At 44.4% G+C, this 22,142-nt stretch overlaps 1 protein-coding gene across 2 annotated transcripts; it reads left to right on the top strand.

Annotated features, from left to right (window-relative positions):
* Positions 1 to 45: 45 nt before the first annotated feature.
* On the top strand, positions 46 to 21,829 carry TXNL4A (thioredoxin like 4A). Of its 2 annotated transcripts, none has more exons than XM_032293802.1 (3): positions 46 to 149; positions 13,987 to 14,090; positions 21,396 to 21,829. In XM_032293802.1, exons 2-3 carry the CDS (start codon positions 14,047 to 14,049, stop codon positions 21,565 to 21,567), a joined length of 216 nt encoding a protein of 71 aa, XP_032149693.1. In that variant the 5' UTR covers positions 46 to 149; positions 13,987 to 14,046; the 3' UTR covers positions 21,568 to 21,829. The 2 variants fall into 2 exon arrangements, with proteins under 2 accessions (XP_032149693.1, XP_032149692.1); XM_032293801.1 differs by having other exon boundaries at positions 83 to 432.
* Positions 21,830 to 22,142: the final 313 nt, after the last annotated feature.

Genomic DNA, 22,142 nt, shown 5'->3' with positions numbered 1-22,142 from the left:
GTACGCGCATGACGTCGGCACGCACGGCGCCTGTACGCGCATGACGTCCGCACGGACGGCGCCTGTACGCGCATGGCGTCCTCACGCACGGCGTTGGTGCGTGGGCGCCCAGAGGTTCCGCCTTTCGGCAGTCCCAGTGGAGCTTGCTGGTACTGGCGGGAGTGCGTGTAGTGCGCGAGCCTCGGGCGGTGGAGGCCGGGGAGCGAGGGCCGGCCGTGCCCATTGCGCGGGGCCCTCCCTGGCGCCCGGCCTTAGGCCGCGGCAAGCGCGCAGGCCGCCATGTCGTACATGCTCCCGCACCTGCACAACGGCTGGCAGGTGGACCAGGCCATCCTGTCGGAGGAGGACCGCGTGGTGGTCATCCGCTTCGGCCACGACTGGGACCCCACGTGCATGAAGATGGACGAGGTCCTGTACAGCATCGCCGAGAAGGTAGCGCGCCGGACCCCACCCTGCCCGCCGCGCCTCCGCCCTGCTGACCTCCCGTGGGGGCGCGAGCCGTTCCCCGAGAAGGGGCGGTGGCGCCGGCGTCCCGGCGAGCGCTCCCGGGGACTGGGCCGGCGTTTCCCGCCTTTTTCTGGGGAGAGCGCCTATATTTTTTCACAGTTTAAAGGGTTTATGATACCCTTCTCCTGAAATGAATTAATTATTTCTGTTGATAAGGCGTTTTTTCCAAACTTACAGTGCAGTGAACAAAATACGATTGCACATTTTATTGAGAGTGCGGATCCTTAAAAGGATGTCATTTTTTGGCACCTTATTTATTTGTTGTATATATAAAGCAGAACTTTCATGTTACTAGCCAAGAAATCTGTTTTTCTATTGGTGTTTTCTTCATCCCACCACGATTTTTGTAAGTCGTGTAATTTATAGCTTAGAGTGATTAAGATGCAAAAAAAGACAGGAGAAAATAGAAATATGCTTTGTTAGAACTAGTTTTCTGAGTTATTATTTTTGAGACGGAGGAGTCTTGCACTGTAGTCCAGGCTGGAATACTGTGGAGCGATCTCGGCTCCCTGCAACCTCCGCCTCCCGGGTCCCTGTTGAAGCGATTCTCCTGCCTCAGCCTCCTGAGTAGCTGGGATTAGAGGCACGCCCCACCATGCCCAGCTAATTTTTGTGTTTTTAGTGCAGTTGGGGTTTCGCCATGTTGGCTAGGCTGGTCTTGAACTCCTGACCTTGTCATCCACCTGCCTCGGCCTTCCAAAGTGCTGGGATTACAGGCGTGAGCCACGGCCCTGCATTTCTAATATTAGTACACTGAGTGGCCTTGGTACTTACTTGCTGACGATAAAACTTCTAGGACACTATTTTATAACCAGAGGTTTCATTCTTTTTTTTTGGTTCCTCATAGCAATTTTAGGATGACTTTTATTTGGGTTTTGCAGCCGTAGCAATAGGGCAAAGAGCAAAAATACTAGGGTGTTAATAAAATACCTGCCATATTAATTTTCCATAAGTAATTTGAGAGGTTATTCTTTTTAATGAAGAGTAAAAGTAACATTGAAGCTATCTTTCACAAATGCTAAAGTAGGCTGGTTAAAATAACTCCTTTGAGTAAAGAATAACAGATATAAGGATATATTTTATATTCAGGAAAGGAAAGACTATCTGGACTGCCATTTATTAATTTTTGCTATTTCTTATTTAGTAGGAGAGGCATGATGTTAGGAGCTGTTGGTATATTTTAGTTATCACAAGACTCTCTTGGAGTGCTTACTAAGATGCATCAGAGATTCTGATTCTATGGGTATGGGTGAAGTCCAGAAATGGCTTTTTTTTTTTTTTTTAATTTTTTTATTTTTTTCAGAAATGGCTTTTTAAAGAAGCCCCTCAGGGAATTCCGATGTGACTTCACATTTTTTTTTTTTTTTTTTTTGAGACGGAGTTTCGTTCTTGTTACCCAGGCTGGAGTACAATGGCGCGATCTCGGCTCACCGCAACCTCCGCCTCCTGGGTTCAGGCAATTCTCCTGCCTCAACCTCCTGAGTAGCTGGGATTACAGGCACCCACCACAATGCCCAGCTAATGTTTTGTATTTTTAGTAGAGATGGGGTTTCACCAACGTTGACCAGGATGGTCTCCATCTCTTGACCTTGTGATCCACCCGCCTCGGCCTCCCAAAGTGCTGGGATTACAGGCTTGAGCCACCACGTCTGGCGTGACTTGACTTTGAACCACACACTGAGAAACCCTTCAGTGCGGGTCATGGACGGAGGAGGAGTGCTTTGATTACCAGCCGTCTCCCAGCCTCTTCCTCTTGGACACCAAGACGCTGACCACTCGAGGAGTTACCTAGGGAACTCAGGAGAGCAGCACTTCTCTCACACACTGGGGGTCCTGCCAGCCAGGGATTAGAGATGAGGAGTGAGGCAGTGCCATGGCATCAGTTTTTCATTGCTTGAGCTGTAGTGGACAAGGGCAGATAATGGAAATCCAGCGAAGAATTGACTAAGAACAGTTTCCCAATAGGTAAATCACTGCTGTATTGACTTTGAGTTATGAGTTCTAGAATCTCTCACTGTTCTGCCTTGCAAGTGGTGGCATAAACATCAGGTGGTGTTCAGATCCTGCTGCCTGGCCGCCTGAGGCTAAGACAGCTGGAGACGTGAGGGCCTTTGTCTCATCACATCCAAGCAGAGCTCAGCAAGATACTCCTAGCTAGGAAACAGATTTTAGGTGTTAATGTAAGTGGTTAGGGTCTTTGGCAGATTTGTTTTTTTCCCCAGTTCCTTCATGTCTGTTACACACTGAATCGCTGTATCACTAGTGGACATACATAGTGGACACACACTTAATGAGCTCACTTTGGGGTTTTTTTCTTTCTTTTTTTTTTTGGTCTTTTAAAATAGTCTGATTTTTGTTTTTGTGCAAAAATTTGGGTTGCTTTTATTAATTTTTAATGCAAATATTATAGTGTAGTTATTAAAAGCTCAAATCTAGGTGAGGCATGGTGGTTCACCCCTATAATCCCAGCAGTTTGGGAGAAGAATGTGGGCAGATCACTTGAGCCCAGGAATTTGAGACCAGCCTGGACAATATGGTGAAATCCCTTCTCTATTAAAAGTACAAAAAATTAGCCAGGTGTGGTGGCGTGTGCCTGTAGTCCTAACTACTTGGGAGGCTGAAGTAGGAGAATCACCTGAGCCTGGGAACTCAAGGCTGCAGTGGGCCATGATTACACCATTGAACTCCAGCCTGGGCAACAGGACTGAGACCCTGTATGTGCAAACCTGAAATGCATTAAAAGACTATTAGGTTTTATTTTCTACTTAGTATATGGGTAAAACATGACTTCCTAATTCTGGAAGCCCTTTTTGGGGAAGCTCAACAGGAATTTTTGAAATGTAAGGTTTTAGTATAAAGAACAATATAACTATTTAAAAATTTCCCTGTGCAGAAATGGCAGACAATGAGGAATCTTCCTTATCTTGTTATGAGTCCTGTCTGGATATCCCAGCAGTTTTAAAGTGAGTAAAAGTTGCAAATGTTCAGGCGGGACTTGATAGGATTTCTCCTAGATGTGTTGTATTGATTTGCTGCTTCTGCAGGGCCCACTTGACCTCATGCTGGATTGGAGTTGAGCTGTAAACTTCAGGAAGAAAATTAGACTGGAAACAGAGCTATGCTTAATGATTTCACAGGTGCCTAGGGTTTGCTAATAAGTGTGGGGCAATTCATTTGATAAAGTGATAATAAAAAATAAAGTTTTCGGCTGGGCACTGTGTCACATGCCTGTGTTCCCAGCACTCTGGGAGGCCGAGGTGGGTGGTTCCCTTGAGCCCAGGAGTTTGAGACCAACCCAGGCCACATGATGAAACCCTGTCTGTACAAAAAATGCAAACTTTAGCTGGGCATGGTGGCAGGTGTCTGGGGTCCCAGCTACTCGGTAGGCCACGGCAGGAGGATGTGAGTCCTGGAGTTGAAGGCTGTGATGAGCTCTGATTGCACCACTGCATGCCAGCCTGGGCAACAGAGTGAGACGCTGTCTCAAAAAATAAATAATAAATAAATAAGATCGGCCAGGCACAGTGGCTGACGTCTGTAATCCCAGCACTTTGGGAGGCCGAGGCGGGTGGATCATGATGTCAAGAGCTTGAGACCAGCCTGGCCAACATAGTGAAACCCTGTTGCTACAAAAATTAGCTCGCGTGGTGGCACACACCTGTAATCCCAGCTACTCAGGAGGCCAAGACAGGAGAATCGCTTGAACCCAGGAGGCAGAGGTTGTGGTGAGCTGAGATCTCACCACTGTACTCCAGCCTGGGCGACAGAGCAAGACTGTGTCCAAAAAAAAAGTTTTCTATTTAGCAGCTGATTTTATGCACAGTTTTGAAGAGGGACAGTTTCATTCATGTACCTTTGAGCTGTCTTTCCATTTTGTGGGAAAAGTTTGTCACAGTAATGCTTTGGGGTTCACTGTTCCTAAATCTCATGATGGGTGAGAATACCGAATGGGACGTTTAATTTTTGTGTTAAAAACCCCATGCAGGCCAGGCACGATGGCTCACAGATGTAATCCCAGCACTTTGGGAGGCTGAGGCGGGTAGATCACAAGGTCAGGAGTTCGAGACCAGCCTGGCCGGCACAGCAGAACCCTGTCTCTACTAAAAAAAAAAAAATTGAAAAAGTTAGCCTGGCATGGTGGTGTGCACCTGTAATCCCAGCTACTCGGGAGGCTGAGGTAAGAGAATTGCTTGAACCTGGAAGGTGGAGGTTGCAGTGAGCCGAGATCATGCCACTGCACTCCAGCCTGGGAGACAGAGTGAGACTCTGTCTCAAAAAAAAAAAAAAAAGCCCATGCAAATGAGTTTAAAATAGCCTGAGTTAGTTGGGCATTGTGACACGTGCCTGTAATCCCTGCTTCTCAGTAGGCTGAGAAGGGAGATGAGCCCAGTTCAGGGCTGCGGTAAACTGTAATCGTGCCATTGCACTCCACCCTGGGTGACAGAGCGAGATCCCATCTCTAAAATAAACAGAAACATTCTTCAGTAATATTACTGACTCATGATAGTACATTCTTTTTGTTTTTGGCTGGAGTACAGTGCCACAGTCTCAGCTCACTGCAACCTCAGCCTCCCGAGTAGCTGGGACTATAGGCCTGCATCACCACCACACCCTGCTAATTTTGTATTTTTGGTAGAGACGGGGTTTTGCCATGTGGGCCAGGCTGGTCTCAAACTCCTGGCCTCAAGTGAGCCACTCACCTCAGCCTACCAAAATTCTGGGATTACAAGTGTGAGCCACCATGCCTGGTCCATGATGGTACATTGTGATGAAATAGTGCATAAGGCAGAGAGATGTTTATGTAATTTCATAGGTGCTTATTGGGGGGGGGGTCTATCTTCAGGGTCATGTTAAGGATCACAGCACGTCCATTGAACCAGCAGGAGTCAGCATTCAGCTAGATGAGGAATCTCATTCAGCTAGATGAGGAATCTTGTAGGAACAAGCAGAATGATTTTTGGTGTTTCCTGTGGATTTTTGTCTCTGGATAAGAAACAGTCTTGTAGCTAGCAGCAGGGTATGAGGGGTAGTATTGAGCGGTGGTTGAGGGTGCAGGCTCTAGCTGGGCTCTTGGTCCTTCGTAACTGCGTGAACTTTACAAACTTGGCCCTGTACATCATCTCACCTGTGAAAAGGGGATGCTTGTGCCTAACTCATAGGGTTGTTGTGGGATTAATAGTTTTCTAGAGTACTCCTGTCACATAGTAATGTGAGAGAAGTAATCATAGTAATGACAATGGCATTACTAAGTTTGCAAAAGAATTATTGTGAGAGCTGATTAGGGCAAATATTAATTTAGGAAATCAAGTTACTCAGTTTTTTTGATGGCTTTGAAATGAATTACCTAAAAATGTAAAAAATAGACATTTCAAAAATTTGTTGTGCTGATCAACTCCCCAGAACACTTTTTCCAGAATTTCCGGTGTTTTCTTAGCTGGTTGAGGGACTCCGTACAAAAGTGTAGAACAGTGGTTGGTATCATCTGCCAGCCTTTGGCTGTGTGTTTTGTAGTTATTTCATTGTAGCTTGGAGGTGGACCTAAAGGCATGTGGAAGAACTGCTGAGCACTTTAATAACTGACTTGCCTAAAGAGAAAGAAAGCGGTCGGGCGTGGTGTTTCACGCCTGTAATCCCAGCACTTTGGGAAGCCAGGCTGGTGGATCACAAGGTCAGCCGATCGAGACCATTCTGGCCAACATGGCAAAACCCTGTCTCTACTAAAAATACAAAAAAGTTAGCTGGGCATGGTGGCACGTACCTATAGTCCCAGCTACTCAGGAGGCTGAGGCAGGAGAATCACTTGAACCTGGGAGGCAGTGGTTGCAGTGACCTGAGATTGCGCCACTGCACTTCAGCCTGGTGACAGAGCAAGACTCCGTCTCAAAAAAAAAATAGAAAAAGAAAAAGAAAGCATACTTATGAGGTGTGTAGGCAACAGAGTTGGGAAAAGGTACTTATAATTGTAGAGGAATCAAAGAATTTAAAAACTATTTGAGGCTGACGTAGTGGCTCACACCTGTAATCCCAGAATTTTGGGAGGCCAAGGTGGGCAGATCAGCTGAGGTCAGGAGTTTGAGACCAGCTTGGCCAACATGGTGAAAATACAAAACTTAGCCAGATGTGGTAGCGGGTGCCTGTAGTCCCAGCTGCTTGGGAGGCTGAGGTAGGAGGATCTCTGGAAGCCGGGAGGCAGCGGTTGCAGTGAGCCAAGATCATGCCACTGCACTCCAGCCTGGACGACAGAGTGAGACCCTGTCTGGGGGAAAAAAAAAGCAGCCTTTGTTGAGGAAGTCACAGGATGATTTGGCAGAGCAGTGGGGCTGCACTTACCCAGCTTCTCCTCCAAGTGCTCAGTCATCGTGGAAATAACTGCCACCAGCAGATGCTGCTGGACGTCTGCTGATCTTTGCCCTCAGCTCATGCTTCTCCAGTCACCCCGTAGATGCCATTTCACCAAGAAAAGAGGAGAGTGGGGGTCTGGGGAGCTCCCCTCTGCCTGCCTCTTCCAGCCTTTCCTACCTCAACTCTCAAGTCCCACAGCAACTTCTCTCTCTCCATAGCCACGCTTCTTGAAAGTTGTCCACACTGAAGTCCTCTGTTCCTCAGTTCTTCAGCCCCCGCAGTGTCCCCGTCCTGTCCAGTGCCCTTTGGTGACCTCTCTGGGGCACTCGGCACAGCTCCCTGGAGTTTCCTGCCTTGGTTTCGGAGGCTGCCTCCCTGGCATCCCTTTCCTGCCCCCAGCTCTACAGTGGGCTTCAGCACTAACTCCCAAGCCTTTCCTGGCACCCACTGCCCTGGCTGGGGTCATTGCTGCGTGCAGGTGGCAGCAGTAAGGTACCTCTCTCCAGCCCAGACTCCTTTGTACAGCTTCAGGCCAGTCACTACCTGGAGGGCCTTTTTCTGTGGATGTCCTTTAGTTTTCTCAAACTCGGTATGTACAAAACTGAACTCTTCAATCTCTCCTTTCTTAGAAGTAAGAAATACATAGCCCAGAATCCCCCAAGTGGAAAAGGTCCTCTGTGGGCCAGTCCACCTGCGTGCCCCACCCCACTGTCCTGCACCTCTGCTTCCTTGCCCGGGTGCTAGATCTGAGACCTGGCTGCTGTTCCTGTATCTTTCTATTTACATGTGGAATTCTCTATGGACAATTCTTCCCCACCACCCTGTGACTATGCTGCTGCCCCTGCCTCCTGTGGGTAGGCTGATTCTGTCAAGGCTTGGCGGAGGATCTGTCTCCAGAGCGCAGCCGTTGGAGCCAGACAGGGTGCATCGCAGCTCTGCCCGTTCCCTGTACGGCCAGGTGTTGCATGACGTTTCTGAGCCAGAATTCTATCACTTAAAACATCAGTGACATCTATTTAGAGATGTTGAAAGAATTAGAATCCATGAGTGAGAAGTGCCTGACACATAACGGATTCTCAAATGTTCATGAAACCTGTGGTGAAATCAGAGGACATCCAGGTTCTCGCAGCACGTGAGTTTTTTTTTTTTTTTTTTTTTTTAAGACGAAAGAAAAAAAAAAGAATAAAAAAAAAAAAAATAATGAAGGAGAGGAAGGAAGAGAAGGAGGAGGAGGGAGAGAGAACAGGGGTGTTGCTTTATTGCCCGGGCTAGAATGCAGTCTAAAAATGGGTATGCCTATAATTGTGCTTAATAATAGACACATGAAAAAAAAAATGAGGGAAGAAAATAACAAACAAGCAGCCAACCAGTATTTCATTTAAACCTGTAAATAGGTGTGATGTGGTACTGATAAGAGTGTATATTTTGTGTATTTAAAGTGGAGAGTTCTATAAATGTTAATTAAGTCTACTTGTTCCAGATTTGAGTTCAAGTCCTGGATATCGTTGTTGACTTTCTGTCTCATTGCTCTGCCTAATGCTGATGTTGAAGTCTCCCACTATTATTGTGTGGGAGTCTAAGTCTCTTTATAAGTCTTGTATATCTGGGTATTCCTGTATTGGGTGTGTATATATTTAGGATCTTTAGCTCTTCTTGTTGCATTGATCCTTTTATCATTATGTAATATCCTTCTTTGCTTCTTTTGATCTTTGTTGCTTTAAAGCAACTCCTGCTTTTAATTTATTTATTTATTTTTGCTCTCCATTTGGTTGGTAAATCTTTCTCCATCCCTTTGTTTTGAGTCTTTGTGTATCCTTGCATGTGAGATGGGTCTGGATGCAGCATGCTGATGGGTTTTGGCTTTTTTTGCCTGTCTGTGTCTTTGGATTGGGGGTTTTAGTCGATTTAAATTTAGAATTAATAATAATATATGTGAGTTTAATACTGCCATTTAATGTTAGCTGGCTGTTTTGCCTATTAGTTGATGTAAATACTTGATTATGTTGATGCTCTTTACTTTTTGGTATTTTTTAGAAAGGCTGATACTGGTTGTTCCTTTCTATGTGTAGTGGTTCTTTCAGAAGCTCTTGTAAAGCAGGCCTGGTGGTGACAAAATCTCTGAGTGCTTGCTTGTTCACAAAATATTTTATTTTTCCTTCGCTTATGAAGCTTAGTTTGGCTGGATGTAAAAATTCTGGGTTGAAAGTTCTTTTCTTTCAGGATGTTGAATATTGGCCCCCACTCTCTTCTAGCTTGTAGGGTTTCTGCTGAGAGATCTGCTGTGAGTCTGATAGGCTTCCCTTTGTGGGTAACCTGACCTTTCTCTCTGGCTGCCCTCAGTATTTTCTCCTTCATTTCAACCCTGGTGAACCTGGCGATTATGTGCCTTGAGGTTGGTCGTCTTGAGGAATATCTTTGTGGTGTTCTCTGTATTACCTGGAGTTGAATATTGTCCTGTCTTGCTAGGTTGGGAAAGTTTTCCTGAATAATATCCTGAAGCGTATTTTCCAGCTTAGATTGATTCTCTTCGTCACATTCATGTACACCTATCAAGCATAGATTAAGTCTTTTCACATAGTCCCATATTTCTTGGAGACTTTGCTCGTTCCTTTTTATCCTTTTTTCTCTAATCTTGTCATCTTGTTTTATTTCATTAAGTTGGTCTTCGACTTCTGATATCTTTTCTTCTGCTTGATCGATTCGGCTGTTAAAACTTGTGCATAGTTCGCGAAGTTCTCATGTTGTGTTTTTCAGCTCCATTAATTCACTTATATTCCTCTCTAAATTGTGTATTTTTGTTAACATTTCATCAAACCTTTTTTCAAAGTTCTTAGTTTCTTTGCATTGGGTTAGAACAAGTTCTTTTAATTCACAGAAGTTTCTTATCATCCACCTTTTAAAGCCTGCTTCTGTTAATGGAACACACTCGTTCTCCATCAGGCCTTGTTCCGTTGCTGATGAGGAACTGTGATCCCCTGTAGAGGGAGAGGCGTTCTGATTTTGGGTATTCTCAGCCTTTTTAGGCTGTTTTCTTCCCTTCATTATAAATTTATCCATCTGTGGTCTTTATAATTGGGTTTCTGAGTGGATGTCCAACTTGTTGATTCCCAGCGCTAAAATCTGAGCAACCCACTGCGCCGTCCAAAACAGCGGCGTTATGATTGATGGTGCTTTTCTGACTCTGCACCAAGAACCACAGCACCAAGGCAGCGGCAAAACCGCCTTGCCGGCCACGAGCTGCGCTGGCGACCCGTGGGGCTCCTCCGCCGGGAATCTCCTGGTGCGTGAGCAACAAAAATTCGTCTGAAAGTGTGGCGTCCTCTCGTTGTCTGCACTTTCACTGGGAGCTACAATCCCGAGCTGCTGGTGATCAGCCATCTTGGATCTCCCCGGCACATGAGTTTGACGTGGTAGTTTGCTTCTGTTAGAATTGTCTGGGTTTGATGCAGTAAGGCCAGAGCTTGAAATCAAGAGAAGATTCACGTTTGTATCTTTAGAGTTACATTTACTTAGTTGCCCTCTAATTGTTATTATTGTTGTTGCTGCTGCTGCTGCTGCTATTATTTTGAGGAGTCTCCGTCCCCCACGCTGGAGTTCAGTGGCGTAACTCAGCTCACTGCAACCTCCACATCCTGAGTTTAAGCGATTCTCTTGCCTCAGCCTCCCAAGCAGCTGGGATTACAGGCGTGCACCCCCGCACCGGCTAATTTTTGTGTTATTAGTAGAGACAGGGTTGCACTATGTTGGCTAGGTTGGTCTCAAACTCCTGACCTCAAGTCATCTGCCCGCCTCAGCCTCCCAAAGTGCTGGGTTACAGGTGTGAGCCACCTCGCCCGGCCCTGTGCTCTGATTATTAAATGCCTACAAATTATTAAAAGCCACAGATGGTTATAATATTTGCTATTTTTTACATGAAAGAAAAGGGATGATAAAAACTTGTTGTGACCTTTCTTTTTTCTAAGTACACAATTTACAACACTGTCCAAATGATATTTCAAGTAATTTAATATTAGCAAGGTAATTCCATAAGTTAACCTAATGTTACTGGTATTTATTGTATCTGTCCCTGATCAAGGCATTGAAAGGATAAAAATGTAATATTATTTTGACTTTCCTAATGCCTGTGAACATTTTATTTATTTTATTGGCATATTTATTTTAGCTTCTGTAGGGAAGTACTTTTTGTTTAAGACAAACCAAGACAGTTTATTAGTTTGCCATGAAAATAAAACTGGGTTCTTGCAACCTGACCAACACATTCTCACCATGGGCATTGCAGGAACCCAGAGTTTCAGAAACGGGTGTTGTCAGAGTGACCGCACCCAGAGGGGCCCATGTCTAACACAGGCGTCACGTTGGGGTTTTGAAATCAGATGTATGGCAAGGCACACGCTCATGCAGTGTGCCACGTACTAGAGTTCCGATTCTGTTTTCTTCACCAAAGCTGAAGGCCAGTAGAGTCCTTGTGAGGTGTGAGCTTTCTCCTTCCCCCTCTCCCCACCCTGCTCCATGGTTTAAATTTCCATCTTAATTTTTTTTAATATTCCCAAAAATAGAGAATATGGAGAACCCCTCTGTTCTTATTGTTCCACTTCAACACTTGCCGGTGTTTGGCTAGTCTTGTGTTACTAGCCCCTCATTTTATAGGCTGCATGTTTCATGCAAATCCCAGATATTATTATTTTGCCTGTAAGTTACAATCAGGTTTTAAGAATTAGTTTTATGTGGAGAAATGTTGTGCATATCCCATTGATTTCCTGTGATTGCTGTGATAGGATGCTGCAAGCTGAGGGGCTTCAAACAACAGAAACTTCTCACAATTCTGGAAACCAGAAGTCCAGCATCATGATGTCTGGGCCGGGTCCCTCTGAAACCTGTCAGGGAGAGTCTTCGTGCTGCTCCCAGCTTCTGGTGCTGCCAGCAGCCTCTTGGAGCTCCTAGGCTTATAGACGCCACTGTAGTCCTTGGTGCCCCCAGGGCCCCTGTGCTGTGTCCTCACGTGGCCATTTTCCTGTAAGGACACCAGTCACACCAGATTAGGGGCCCACCTACTCCAGTATGACCTCATCTTACCTTAACTAACTACATCGGCAGTACCGTTTCCAAATAGGTCATGCTCTCAGTACTGGGGTTTAGGACTTCAACGGTTTTGGGGACACAGTTTAACTCATAACACATATAAGTGGCTACAAGCTTTCTAAAGGGCATTGAGTCAGTATTTATAAAGAGCCTTTAAAATGTCATATTCTTTCTTCCAGAATTTTAGGAATTTGTCCTTAGGAAATAGTGAAGTATGTATACAGATTTAAGGGGGGAAATGTTTGCAGTTAAATAATGGATGTTAATGAAAAATCAGAAAATAACAGAAAAATGGCGTAGGAGGCTCTTCTCTCATTTCTATAAAGAAATACATGAGACCGGATAACTTATGGGAAAAGAGATTTAATAGGCTCACAGTTCTGCAGACTGTACAGGAAGCATGGTGCTGGCACCTGCTTCTGGAAGGCCTCAGGACCTTCCAATCATGGTGGAAGGCAAAGGGGAACAGGCATGTCACACGGTGAAAGCTGGGGCAGAATGTCACACACTGAAACAACCACAGCTCCTTACCCTGAGGACAGCACCAAGAGGATCATGAGAAATCCACCCCGTGCTCCAGGCCCCTCCCCGCCAGGCCCCTCCCACCAGGCCCCACCTGCAACACTGGGAGTTATGCTTCAACCTGAGATTTGGGCAGGGACAAATATCCAAACCATATCAAATGGTAAAGTAATGGCATAGTCATTTGATGAATCACGCAGCCATAAAAGTCTTCCATTTTTGGAAAGTAGGTAATGTATGTAAAAGAATGCTCATAATTAAAGCAGTCTACAAAATATTGTAGTATGATCACAGTATGACCACATTTTGCTATGTAGGAACAGAAATAGTATGAACAAATTATTAAAAATATATCCATAAGAAAGATGGGAAAGAATATAGTAAAATATTGCTGGGTGTGGTGGTTCACGTCTGTAATCCCAGCGCTTTGGGAGGCCACGGCAGGCATATCATCTGAGTCCAGGAGTTCAAGACTAGTCTGGGCAAACTGGCAAAAACTTATCTGTACAAAAATTAGCCGGGTGTGATGGTACGTGCCTGTAGTCCCAGCTACTTGGAAGGCTGAGATGGGAGGATTGCTTGAGTCCAGGAGACACAGATTGCAGTGAGCCAAGATCTCGCCACTGCATTCCAACCTGGGCAGCAGAGCCAGAGACATCCAAAAAAAAAGGTAATAATAGCAGTCACTCCTGGGTGTTGGGATTGGAGCTGATCTTATTTTCTTTTTATTTTTCTGGCTTTTCTAAATCTCTGATAAACTTGCAATTTAAAAAAATTACAGAAAATTCGTTATATGCAGTATTGTTGGGGGTGCTATTAGTATTTGCAAGTGCTCAAACCTAACTAACTGAGGGGAAATGATGGCAGGATTCTACAGGCATATTTTAGAGCAGCTGTGAGATGCATGTAACTATGTATTTATAAAAGTACAAATTTGTAAAAGTTCCTATGGATGATTACTACTAGATCATCATAAATGATATATCTGTGGACATTTTCTGTAGGACTTTCATAACTTGTTACCTGAGTGAAATTTAATTCCTGGACTATTCTGGGAAATGGTGAAGTGAGGCAGAAGGAGCCAGTGGCCAAGGTCCCAATAGAGTCTCATGATCTTCTCACGTGTTTGCTGCACGGGGAAAACGTTGAAGAATTAGTTTGAAAATTTCCCTGGCATGGTGGCTTACTCCTGTGATCTCAGCACTTTGGGAGGCTGAGGTGGGAGGATCACTTGTGCCTGGGACACATGGCAAAACCCCATCTTTACAAAAAATACAAAAATTAGCCAGGCATGGTGGCACATGCCTGTGATCTGAGCTGCTTGGGAGGCTAAGGTGGGAGGATCATTTGAGCCTGCAGTGAGCCATGATTACGCCACTGTACTCTAGTCTGGACGACAGAGAGAGACCTTGTCTCAACAAAACAAAACAAAAGTTGCCCTGTCCACACAAATTCTTGGTTTTGTGCATTTATAAAGTGAAAGCCAAAGTGTGTGTTTTTTTCAGTTTTTTTTTTTTTTTTTTAATCTCCTTTTAGGTTAAAAATTTTGCAGTTATTTATCTTGTGGATATTACGGAAGTACCTGACTTCAACAAAATGTATGAGTTATACGATCCATGTACTGTCATGTTTTTCTTCAGGTATGTTATCTTAAAGTTGTTATTGAAATTGAATTTTGTCAGTTTAATGTAACCAAGATCTCTTTAGATTATGTTATTTTGAAGGAAGTTGGTTAGTCATATTCCAATATCGTTTGTATCACCAGGCAATCAGTGTGAATCCTTTAAATAATTTTCTTTTTTTTTTCCCCCCCCATTTATTTATTTTTTTGCATTTTAGGTTTTGGGGTACATATGAAGAACATGCAAGATTGTTGCATAGGTACACACGTGGCATTGTGATTTGCTGCCTTCCTCCCCATCACCTACATCTGGCATCTCTCCCCTTGCTATCTCTCCCCAACTCCCCACCCCCCACCGTCCCTCCCCTATTTCTCCCCAACTGACCCCAGTGTGTAGTGCTCCACTCCCTGTGTCCATGTGTTCTCATTGTTCAACACCCGCCTATGAGTGAGAACATGTGGTGTTTGATGTTCTGCTCTTCTGTCAGTTTGCTGAAAATGATAGTTTCCAGGTTCATCCATGTACCTACAAAGGACACAAACTCACCGTTTTTGATGGCTGCATAATATTCCATGGTGTATATGTGCCACATTTTCCCTGTCCAGTCTATCATCGATGGGCATTTCAGTCAGTTCCAGGTCTTTGCTATAGTAGACAGTGCTGCAATGAACATTTATGTGCACGTGTCCTTATAGTAGAACGATTTATAATCCTTTGGATATAATACCCAGTAATGGGATTGCTGGGTCAAATGGAATTTCTATTTCTAGGTCCTTGAGGAATCGCCACACTGTCTTCCACAATGGTTGAACTAATTTACACTCCCACCAACAATGTAAAAGTATTCCTATTTCTCCACATTCTCTCCAGCATCTGTTGTCTCTAGATTTTTTAATGATCGCCACTCTAACTGGCGTGAGATGGTATCTCAATGTAGTTTTGATTTGCATTTCTCTGATGACCAGTGATGATGAGCATTTTTTCGTATGTTTGTTGGCCTCATGTATGTCTTCTTTCATGTAAAGTGTCTGTTCATATCCTTTGCCCACTTTTGAATGGGCTTGTTTGTTTTTTTCTTGTAAATCTGTTTTAGTTCTTTGTAAATTCTGGATATCAGCCCTTTGTCAGATGGGTAAACTGCAAAAATTTTTTCCCATTCTGTTGGTTGCTGATCCACTCTAATGACTGTTTCTTTTGCTGTGCAGAAGCTGTGGTGTTTGATTAGGTCCCATTTGTCTATTTTGGCTTTTGTTGTCAATGCTTTTGGTGTCTTGGTCATGAAGTCCATGCCTATGCCTATGTACTGAATGGTTTTGCCTAGATTTTCTTCTAGGGTTTTTATGGTGTTAGGTCTTATGTTTAAGTCTTTAATCCATCTGGAGTTAATTTTAGTGTAAGGTGTCAGGACGGGGTCCACTTTCTGCTTTCTGCACACGGCTAGCCAGTTTTCTCAACACCATTTATTAAACAGGGAATCCTTTCCCCATTGCTTGTTTTTGTCTGGTTTGTCAAAGATCAGATGGTGGTAGATATGTCGTGTTGCCTCTGAGACCTCTGTTCTGTTCCATTGGTCTATATCTCTGTTTTGGTACGAGTACCATGCTGTTTTGATTACTGTAGCCTTGTAGCATAGTTTGAAGTCCAGTAGTGTGATGCCTCCAGCTTTGTTCTTTTTGCTTAGAATTGACTTGGCTATGCGGGCTCTCTTTTGGTTTCATATGAAGTTTAAGGTGTTTTTTTCCAACTCTGTGAAGAAGGTCATTGGTAGCTTGATGGGGATAGCGTTGAATGTGTAAATTACTTTGGGCAGTATGGCCATTTTCATGATATTGATTCTTCCTAACCATGAACATGGAATGTTTCTCCATCTGTTTGTGTCCTCTCTTATTTTGTTGAGCAGTGGCTTGTAGTTCACCTTGAAGAGGTCCTTACGTTCCTTGTTAGTTTTATTCCTAGGTATTTTATTCTCTTTGTAGCAATTGTGAATGGTAGTTCGTTCTTGCTTTGGCTCTGTTATTGGTGTATAGGAATGCATGTGATTTTTGCACATTGATTTTGTATCCTGAGACTTTGCAGAAGTTACTTATCAGTTTCAGGAGATTTGGGGCTGAGACGATGGGGTCTTCTAGATATTCAATCATGTTGTCTGCAAATAGAGACAATTTGACTTCCTCCTTTCCTATTTGAATACCCTTTATTTCTTTTTCTTGCCTGATTGCTCTGGCTAGAACTTCCAGTACTATATTGAATAGGAGTGGTGAGAGGACATCCTTGTCTGGTGCCACATTTCAAGGGGAATGCTTCCAGTTTTTGCCCATTCAGTATGATATTGGCTGTTGGTTTGTCGTAAATAGCTTTTATTATTTTGAGATACGTTCTGTCAATACCTAGCTTATTGAGGGGTTTTTTTTTTTTTTTTTTTTTTGAGACGGAGTTTCACTCTTGTTACCCAGGCTGGAGTGCAATGGCGCGATCTCGGCTCACCGCAACCTCCGCCTCCTGGGTTCAGGCAATTCTCCTGCCTCAGCCTCCTGAGTAGCTGGGATTACAGGCACACACCACCATGCCCAGCTAATGTTTTGTATTTTTAGTAGAGACGGGGTTTCACCGTGTTGACCAGGATGGTCTTGATCTCTCGACCTCGTGATCCACCCGCCTCGGCCTCCCAATTATTGAGGGTTTTTAGCATAAAGGGCTGTTGAATTTTGTCAAAGGCCTTCTCTGCATCAATTGAGATAATCATGTGGTTTTCGTCTTTGGTTCTGTTTATGTGGTGAATTACGTTTATAGACTTGCGTATGTTGAACCAGCCTTGTATCCCCGGGATGAATCCTACTTGATCATGGTGGGTAAGCTTTTTGATATGCTGTTGCAATCGGCTTGCCAGTATTTTTTTTGAAGATTTTTGCTTCTATGTTCATCATGGATATTGGCCTGAAGTTTTCTTTTCTTGTTGAGTCTCTGCTGGGTTTTGGTATCAGGATGATGATGGTCTCATAAAATGACTTGGGAAGAATTCCCTCTTTTTGTATTGTTTGGAATAGTTTCAGAAGGAATGGTACCAGCTCCTCTTTGTAAGTCTGGTAGAATTTGCCTCTCAACCCGTCTGGACCTCGGCTTTTTTTGGGTGGTAAGCTCTTAATTGCTGCCTCAACTTCAGACCTTGTTATGGGTCTATTCAGGGTTCTGGCTCCTTCCTGGTTTAGGCTTGGGAGGAGGCAAGTATCCAGGAATTTATCCATTTCTTCCAGGTTTACTAGTTTATGTGCATAGAGTTGTTTGTAGTAATCTCTGATTATGGTTTGAATTTCTGTGGAATCTGTGATGATATCCCCTTTAGCGTTTTTTATCGCATCAATTTGGTTATTCTCTCTTTTCTTTTTTATTAATCTGGCTAGTGGTCTATTTTGTTGATCTTTTCAAAAAACCAGCTCCTGGATTTGTTGATTTTTTGAAGGGGTTTTTGTGTCTCTATCTCCTTCAGTTCTGCTCTGATCTTAGCTATTTCTTGTCTTCTGCTAGGTTTTGAGGTTTTTTGATCTTGCTCCTCTAGCTCTTTCAATTTTGACTATGGGGTGTCAATTTTTGATCTCTCCTTGCTTCTCATGTGGGCACTTATTGCTATATATTTTCCTTTGAGACTGCTTTAAATGTGTCCCAGAGATTCTGGTATGTTGTGTCTTCATTCTTGTTGGTTTCGAAGAACATCTTTATTTCTGCCTTCATTTCATTGTTTATCCAGTCAACATTCAAAAGCCAGTTGTTCAGTTTCCATGAAGCTGTGCAGTTCTGAGTTAGTTTCTGCATTCTCAGTTCTAACTCGATTGCACTGTGGTCTGAGAGACTGTTGGTTATGATTTCCGTTCTTTTGCATTTGCTGAGGAGTGATTTACTACCAATTATGTGGTCAATTTTAGAGTAGGTGTGATGTGGTGCTGAGAAGAATGTATATTCTGTGTATTTGGGGTGGAGAGTTCTGTAAATGTCTATTAGGTTTGCTTGGTCCAGGTCTGAGTTCAAGTCCTGGATATCCTTGTTAATTTTCTGTCTGGTTGATCTGTCTAATATTGACAATGGGGTGTTAAAGTCTCCCTCTATAATTATGTGGGAGTCTAAGTCTCTTTGTAAGTCATTAAGAACTTGCCTTATGTATCTGGGTGCTCCTGTATTGGGTGTGTATATATTTAGGATCGTTAGCTCTTCTTGTTGCATTGATCCTTTTACCATTATGTAATGTCCTTGTCTCTTTTGATCTTTGTTGCTTTAAAGTCTAATTTATCAGAGATGAGAATTGCAACTCCTGCTTTTTTTTTTGCTCTCCATTTGCTTGGTAAATTTTGCTCCATCCCTTTATTTTGAGCCTTCGTGTATCCTTGCATGTGAGATGAGTTTCCTGGATACAGCACACTGATGGGTTTTGGATTTTTATCCAAGTTGCCAGTCTGTGTCTTTTGATTGGGGCATTTAGTCCATTTACATTTAAGGTTAATATTGTTATGTGTGAATTTGATACTGCCATTTTGGTGCTAGCTGGCTGTTTTGCCCATTAGTTGATGCGGATTCTTCATTGTGTTGATTCTCTTTACCATTTGGCATGTTTTTGAAGTGGCTGGTACTGGTTGTTCCTTTGTATGTGAAGAGCCTCTTTCAGGAGCTCTTGTAAAGCAGGCCTGGTGGTGACGAAATCTCTGAGTACTTGCATGTTCACAAAGGATTTTATTTTTCCTTCACTTATGAAGCTTAGTTTGGCTGGATAGGAGATTCTGGGTTGCAAGTTCTTTTCTTTAAGGATGTTGAATATTGGCCCCCACTCTCTTCTGGCTTGTAGGGTTTCTGCCGAGAGATCTGCTGTGAGTCTGATGAGCTTCCCATTGTGGGTAACCCGACCTTTCTCTCTGGCTGCCCTTAGTATTTTCTCCTTCATTTCAACCCTGGTGAATCTGACGATTATGTGCCTTGGGGTTGCTCTTCTTGAGGAATATCTTTGTGGTGGTCTCTGTATTTCCTGGACTTGAATATTGGCCTACCATCCTAGGTTGGGGAAGTTTTCCTGGATAATATCCTGAAGAGTATTTTCCAGCTTGGATTCATTCTCTTCGTCGCATTCAGGTACACCTATCAAACATAGATTAGGTCTTTTCTTGGAGACTTTGTTCATTCCTTTTTACCCTTTTTTCCCTATTCTTGCCTTCCCGTTTTATTTCATTGAGTTGATCTTCGACCTCTGATATCCTTTCTTCTGCTTGGTCAATTCAGCTGTTGAAACTTATGCATGCTTCGCGAAGTTCTCGTGTTGTGTTTTTCAGCTCCATCAATTCACTAATATTCCTTTCTATTTTGTCCATTCTCATTAGCATTTTGTCAAATCTTTTTTCAAGGTTCTTAGTTTCTTTGCATTGGGTTAGAACATGTTCTTTTAGTTCACAGAAGTTTCTTACTACCCACCTTTTGAAGTCTGATTCTGTCGTTTCATCACACTCATTCTCCCTCCAACCTTGTTCCCTTGCCGGTGAGGAGTTGTGATCCCTTGGAGGAGGAGAGGTGTTCTGGTTTCGGGTGTTTTCATCCTCTTTGTGCTGGTTTCTTCCCATCTTTATGGATTTATCCACCTGTCGTCTTTGTAGTTGCTGGCTTTCAGATTGGGTCTCTGAGTGGACGTTCTGTTTGTTGATGATGAGGTTATTTCTGTTTCTTGGTTTTCCTTCTGACAGTCTGGCCCCTCTGCTGTAGGTCTGCTGAGGTCCACTCCAGGCTGTGCTTGCCTGGGGATCACCTGCAGCAGCTGCAGAACAGTAAGGGTTGTTACCAGTTTTCTTCTTCTGCTGTCTTTGTCCCAGAAGAATACCCGCCAAATGTCAGTCTGATCTCTCCTTTATGAGGTGGCTCTTTGGATATACAGGGGTCAGGGAGCTGCTTTAGGAGACAGTCTGTTCTATATAGGAGCTCACATGCTGAGCTGTGAGCTCTGTTGTTCATTCAGAGCTGCTGGGCAGGTATGTTTAGGTCTGCTGCAGCAGAACTCATAAAGCGCTTTTTGTTCCCAGGTGCTCTGTCCCAGGGATTTAGGGCTTTATTTATGAGTTTCCGTTGTGCTGCTGCCTTCTTTTTTTTTTTTTCCTTCAGAGCTGCCCTGCCCAGCAATGATGCACCCTAGTCACTGTCTGCCTGTAGAGACTTTGCTGAGCTGCTGTGGGCTCCGCCCAGCTGCCAAGTGAACTTCCCTGCAGTCCTGTTTATATGGGAGTAGTTAGAACTGCCTCGGCAATGGTGGCCCACCTCTCTATTGGCGGACTCTCTCTGTAATGGCGGGCTGCCTCGGCATTGGCTGACTACCTCCTTAGTGTTGGAGTGCCTCGGTAATGGCGGACGCCCCTCCCCCACAGAGCTGGACCGTCCTGGGTTCAGCTGCGCTTGCTGTGAAACTCTCAATCCAGAGAGTTTCTGATTGCTGTTCTTTTGAGGGGGTGGGACCAGCTGAGCTTGATTACCTGGCTACTTGCCTCAGAGCCTTTTTTTTTTTTTAAGTTGGTATTCCAGTTGCCCGTTGAGGGGCCAGGATCTGTGTGTTTTCCTGTGTGGCAACTCACTGCGCTGTCTTAAACAGTGGCACTGAGATTCGTGGGGCTTTTTTTGCCCTGGATTCTACTGTCCTGGTTCCCTGTTCAGTCCCCTTTTTAAACAGATGAATGGGCGACTTCCCGTGACTCCAATCGCCAGCCAAAAGGGCACCCGGACCAGTGTATTTTGTGTGGAGAACCGCTGCCGGGGTGCTGACAAAGCAGACGCACTGGCGACCCGTGGGGCTCCTCCGCCTGGGAATTTCCTAGTCTATGGGCAATAAAAATGCAGCGTCCACTCACCCTCTGCGCTTTCACTGGGAGCTGCAATCCTGAGCTGTTCCTAAATGGCCATCTTAGATCGGCCTCCCAAAGTGCTGGGATTATAGGCGTGAGCCACCGCGCCAGGCCTTGTAGGGCTTTTAATAGAATTTATGTCAGTGCTCAGAAGAGCACCGTGAAAAACTGAGTTTTTATCAGGTGAATGAGTGCAAATTATATGGGGGTCTCGTGTTGTTATCCATGCTGGTCTGGAACTCCGGGTCTCGAGTGGTCCTCCTGCCTCAGCCTCCCAAAGTTCTGGGATTACGGGCATGGGCCACTGCGCCTGCCCTCCTTTGATCTTTTAATTTCCCCTTAGAATATTTGTCCTAAATACAGAAAAATGCAGGAAAAAGCATGGTGGACAACACATTGCATTTTTACAGACACATGTAGACATTTTAAAGAGGTTTTCATGAGAATGGATGTCCGTGTTTCTCTGCAGGAACAAGCACATCATGATTGACCTGGGGACTGGCAACAACAACAAGATTAACTGGGCCATGGAGGACAAGCAGGAGATGGTCGACATCATCGAGACAGTGTACCGCGGGGCCCGCAAAGGCCGCGGCCTGGTGGTGTCCCCCAAGGACTACTCCACCAAGTACCGATACTGAGGCGCCCTCAGTCTGTGCGGTCAGTGTTGTGCAGCCTTTTTCGTGCAGAAATGTTTTAAGTTATTTAAAGCCTTTGGAGCTCCAGGGCTGGAGGACCTCTGAGATGGAATTCATTCCATGGCCTTAACTAACTGAAATGAACAAGCACGTGAGAGGAGCAGTCCTACTTGTTTGTTCTTGGGAAACTCAAATAGATGACTGATCTTCTGAGTCAAAGTTAATTCTTATCCTTGGAGTAAAATGAAGGTATTTATCCATTGAGGCTTTGCGTTTTGCATACTTGATTTGTTTGCTGGGGGGGTGTGACAGCAAGCCACAAACTGGGTGGCCTCAACAGAGATGTATGCTTTCACATCTTCACGGGCAGGAAGTCCAGGATCAGGGTGTCGCAGGGTGGGTTCCTTCTGAGGCTGTGAGGGAACTGCTGAGGCCTGTCCCTGGCCTCTGGGGGCTGCCAGTGATCTTTTCTGTTCCTTGGTTTGTGGATGCTTCACCCCATCTCTGCCTTCACTTTCAGTTCACATGGTGTCCTCCTTGTGTGGGTGCTGGTCTCCAAATCTCCCCTTTTCCTAAGG

This window comes from Sapajus apella, unplaced genomic scaffold (assembly GCF_009761245.1).
Source record: "Sapajus apella isolate SASKATOON/1434 unplaced genomic scaffold, GSC_monkey_1.0 scaffold30, whole genome shotgun sequence".
NCBI lineage: Eukaryota > Metazoa > Chordata > Mammalia > Primates > Cebidae > Sapajus > Sapajus apella.
This window is presented reverse-complemented; position numbering and strand designations above follow the sequence as displayed.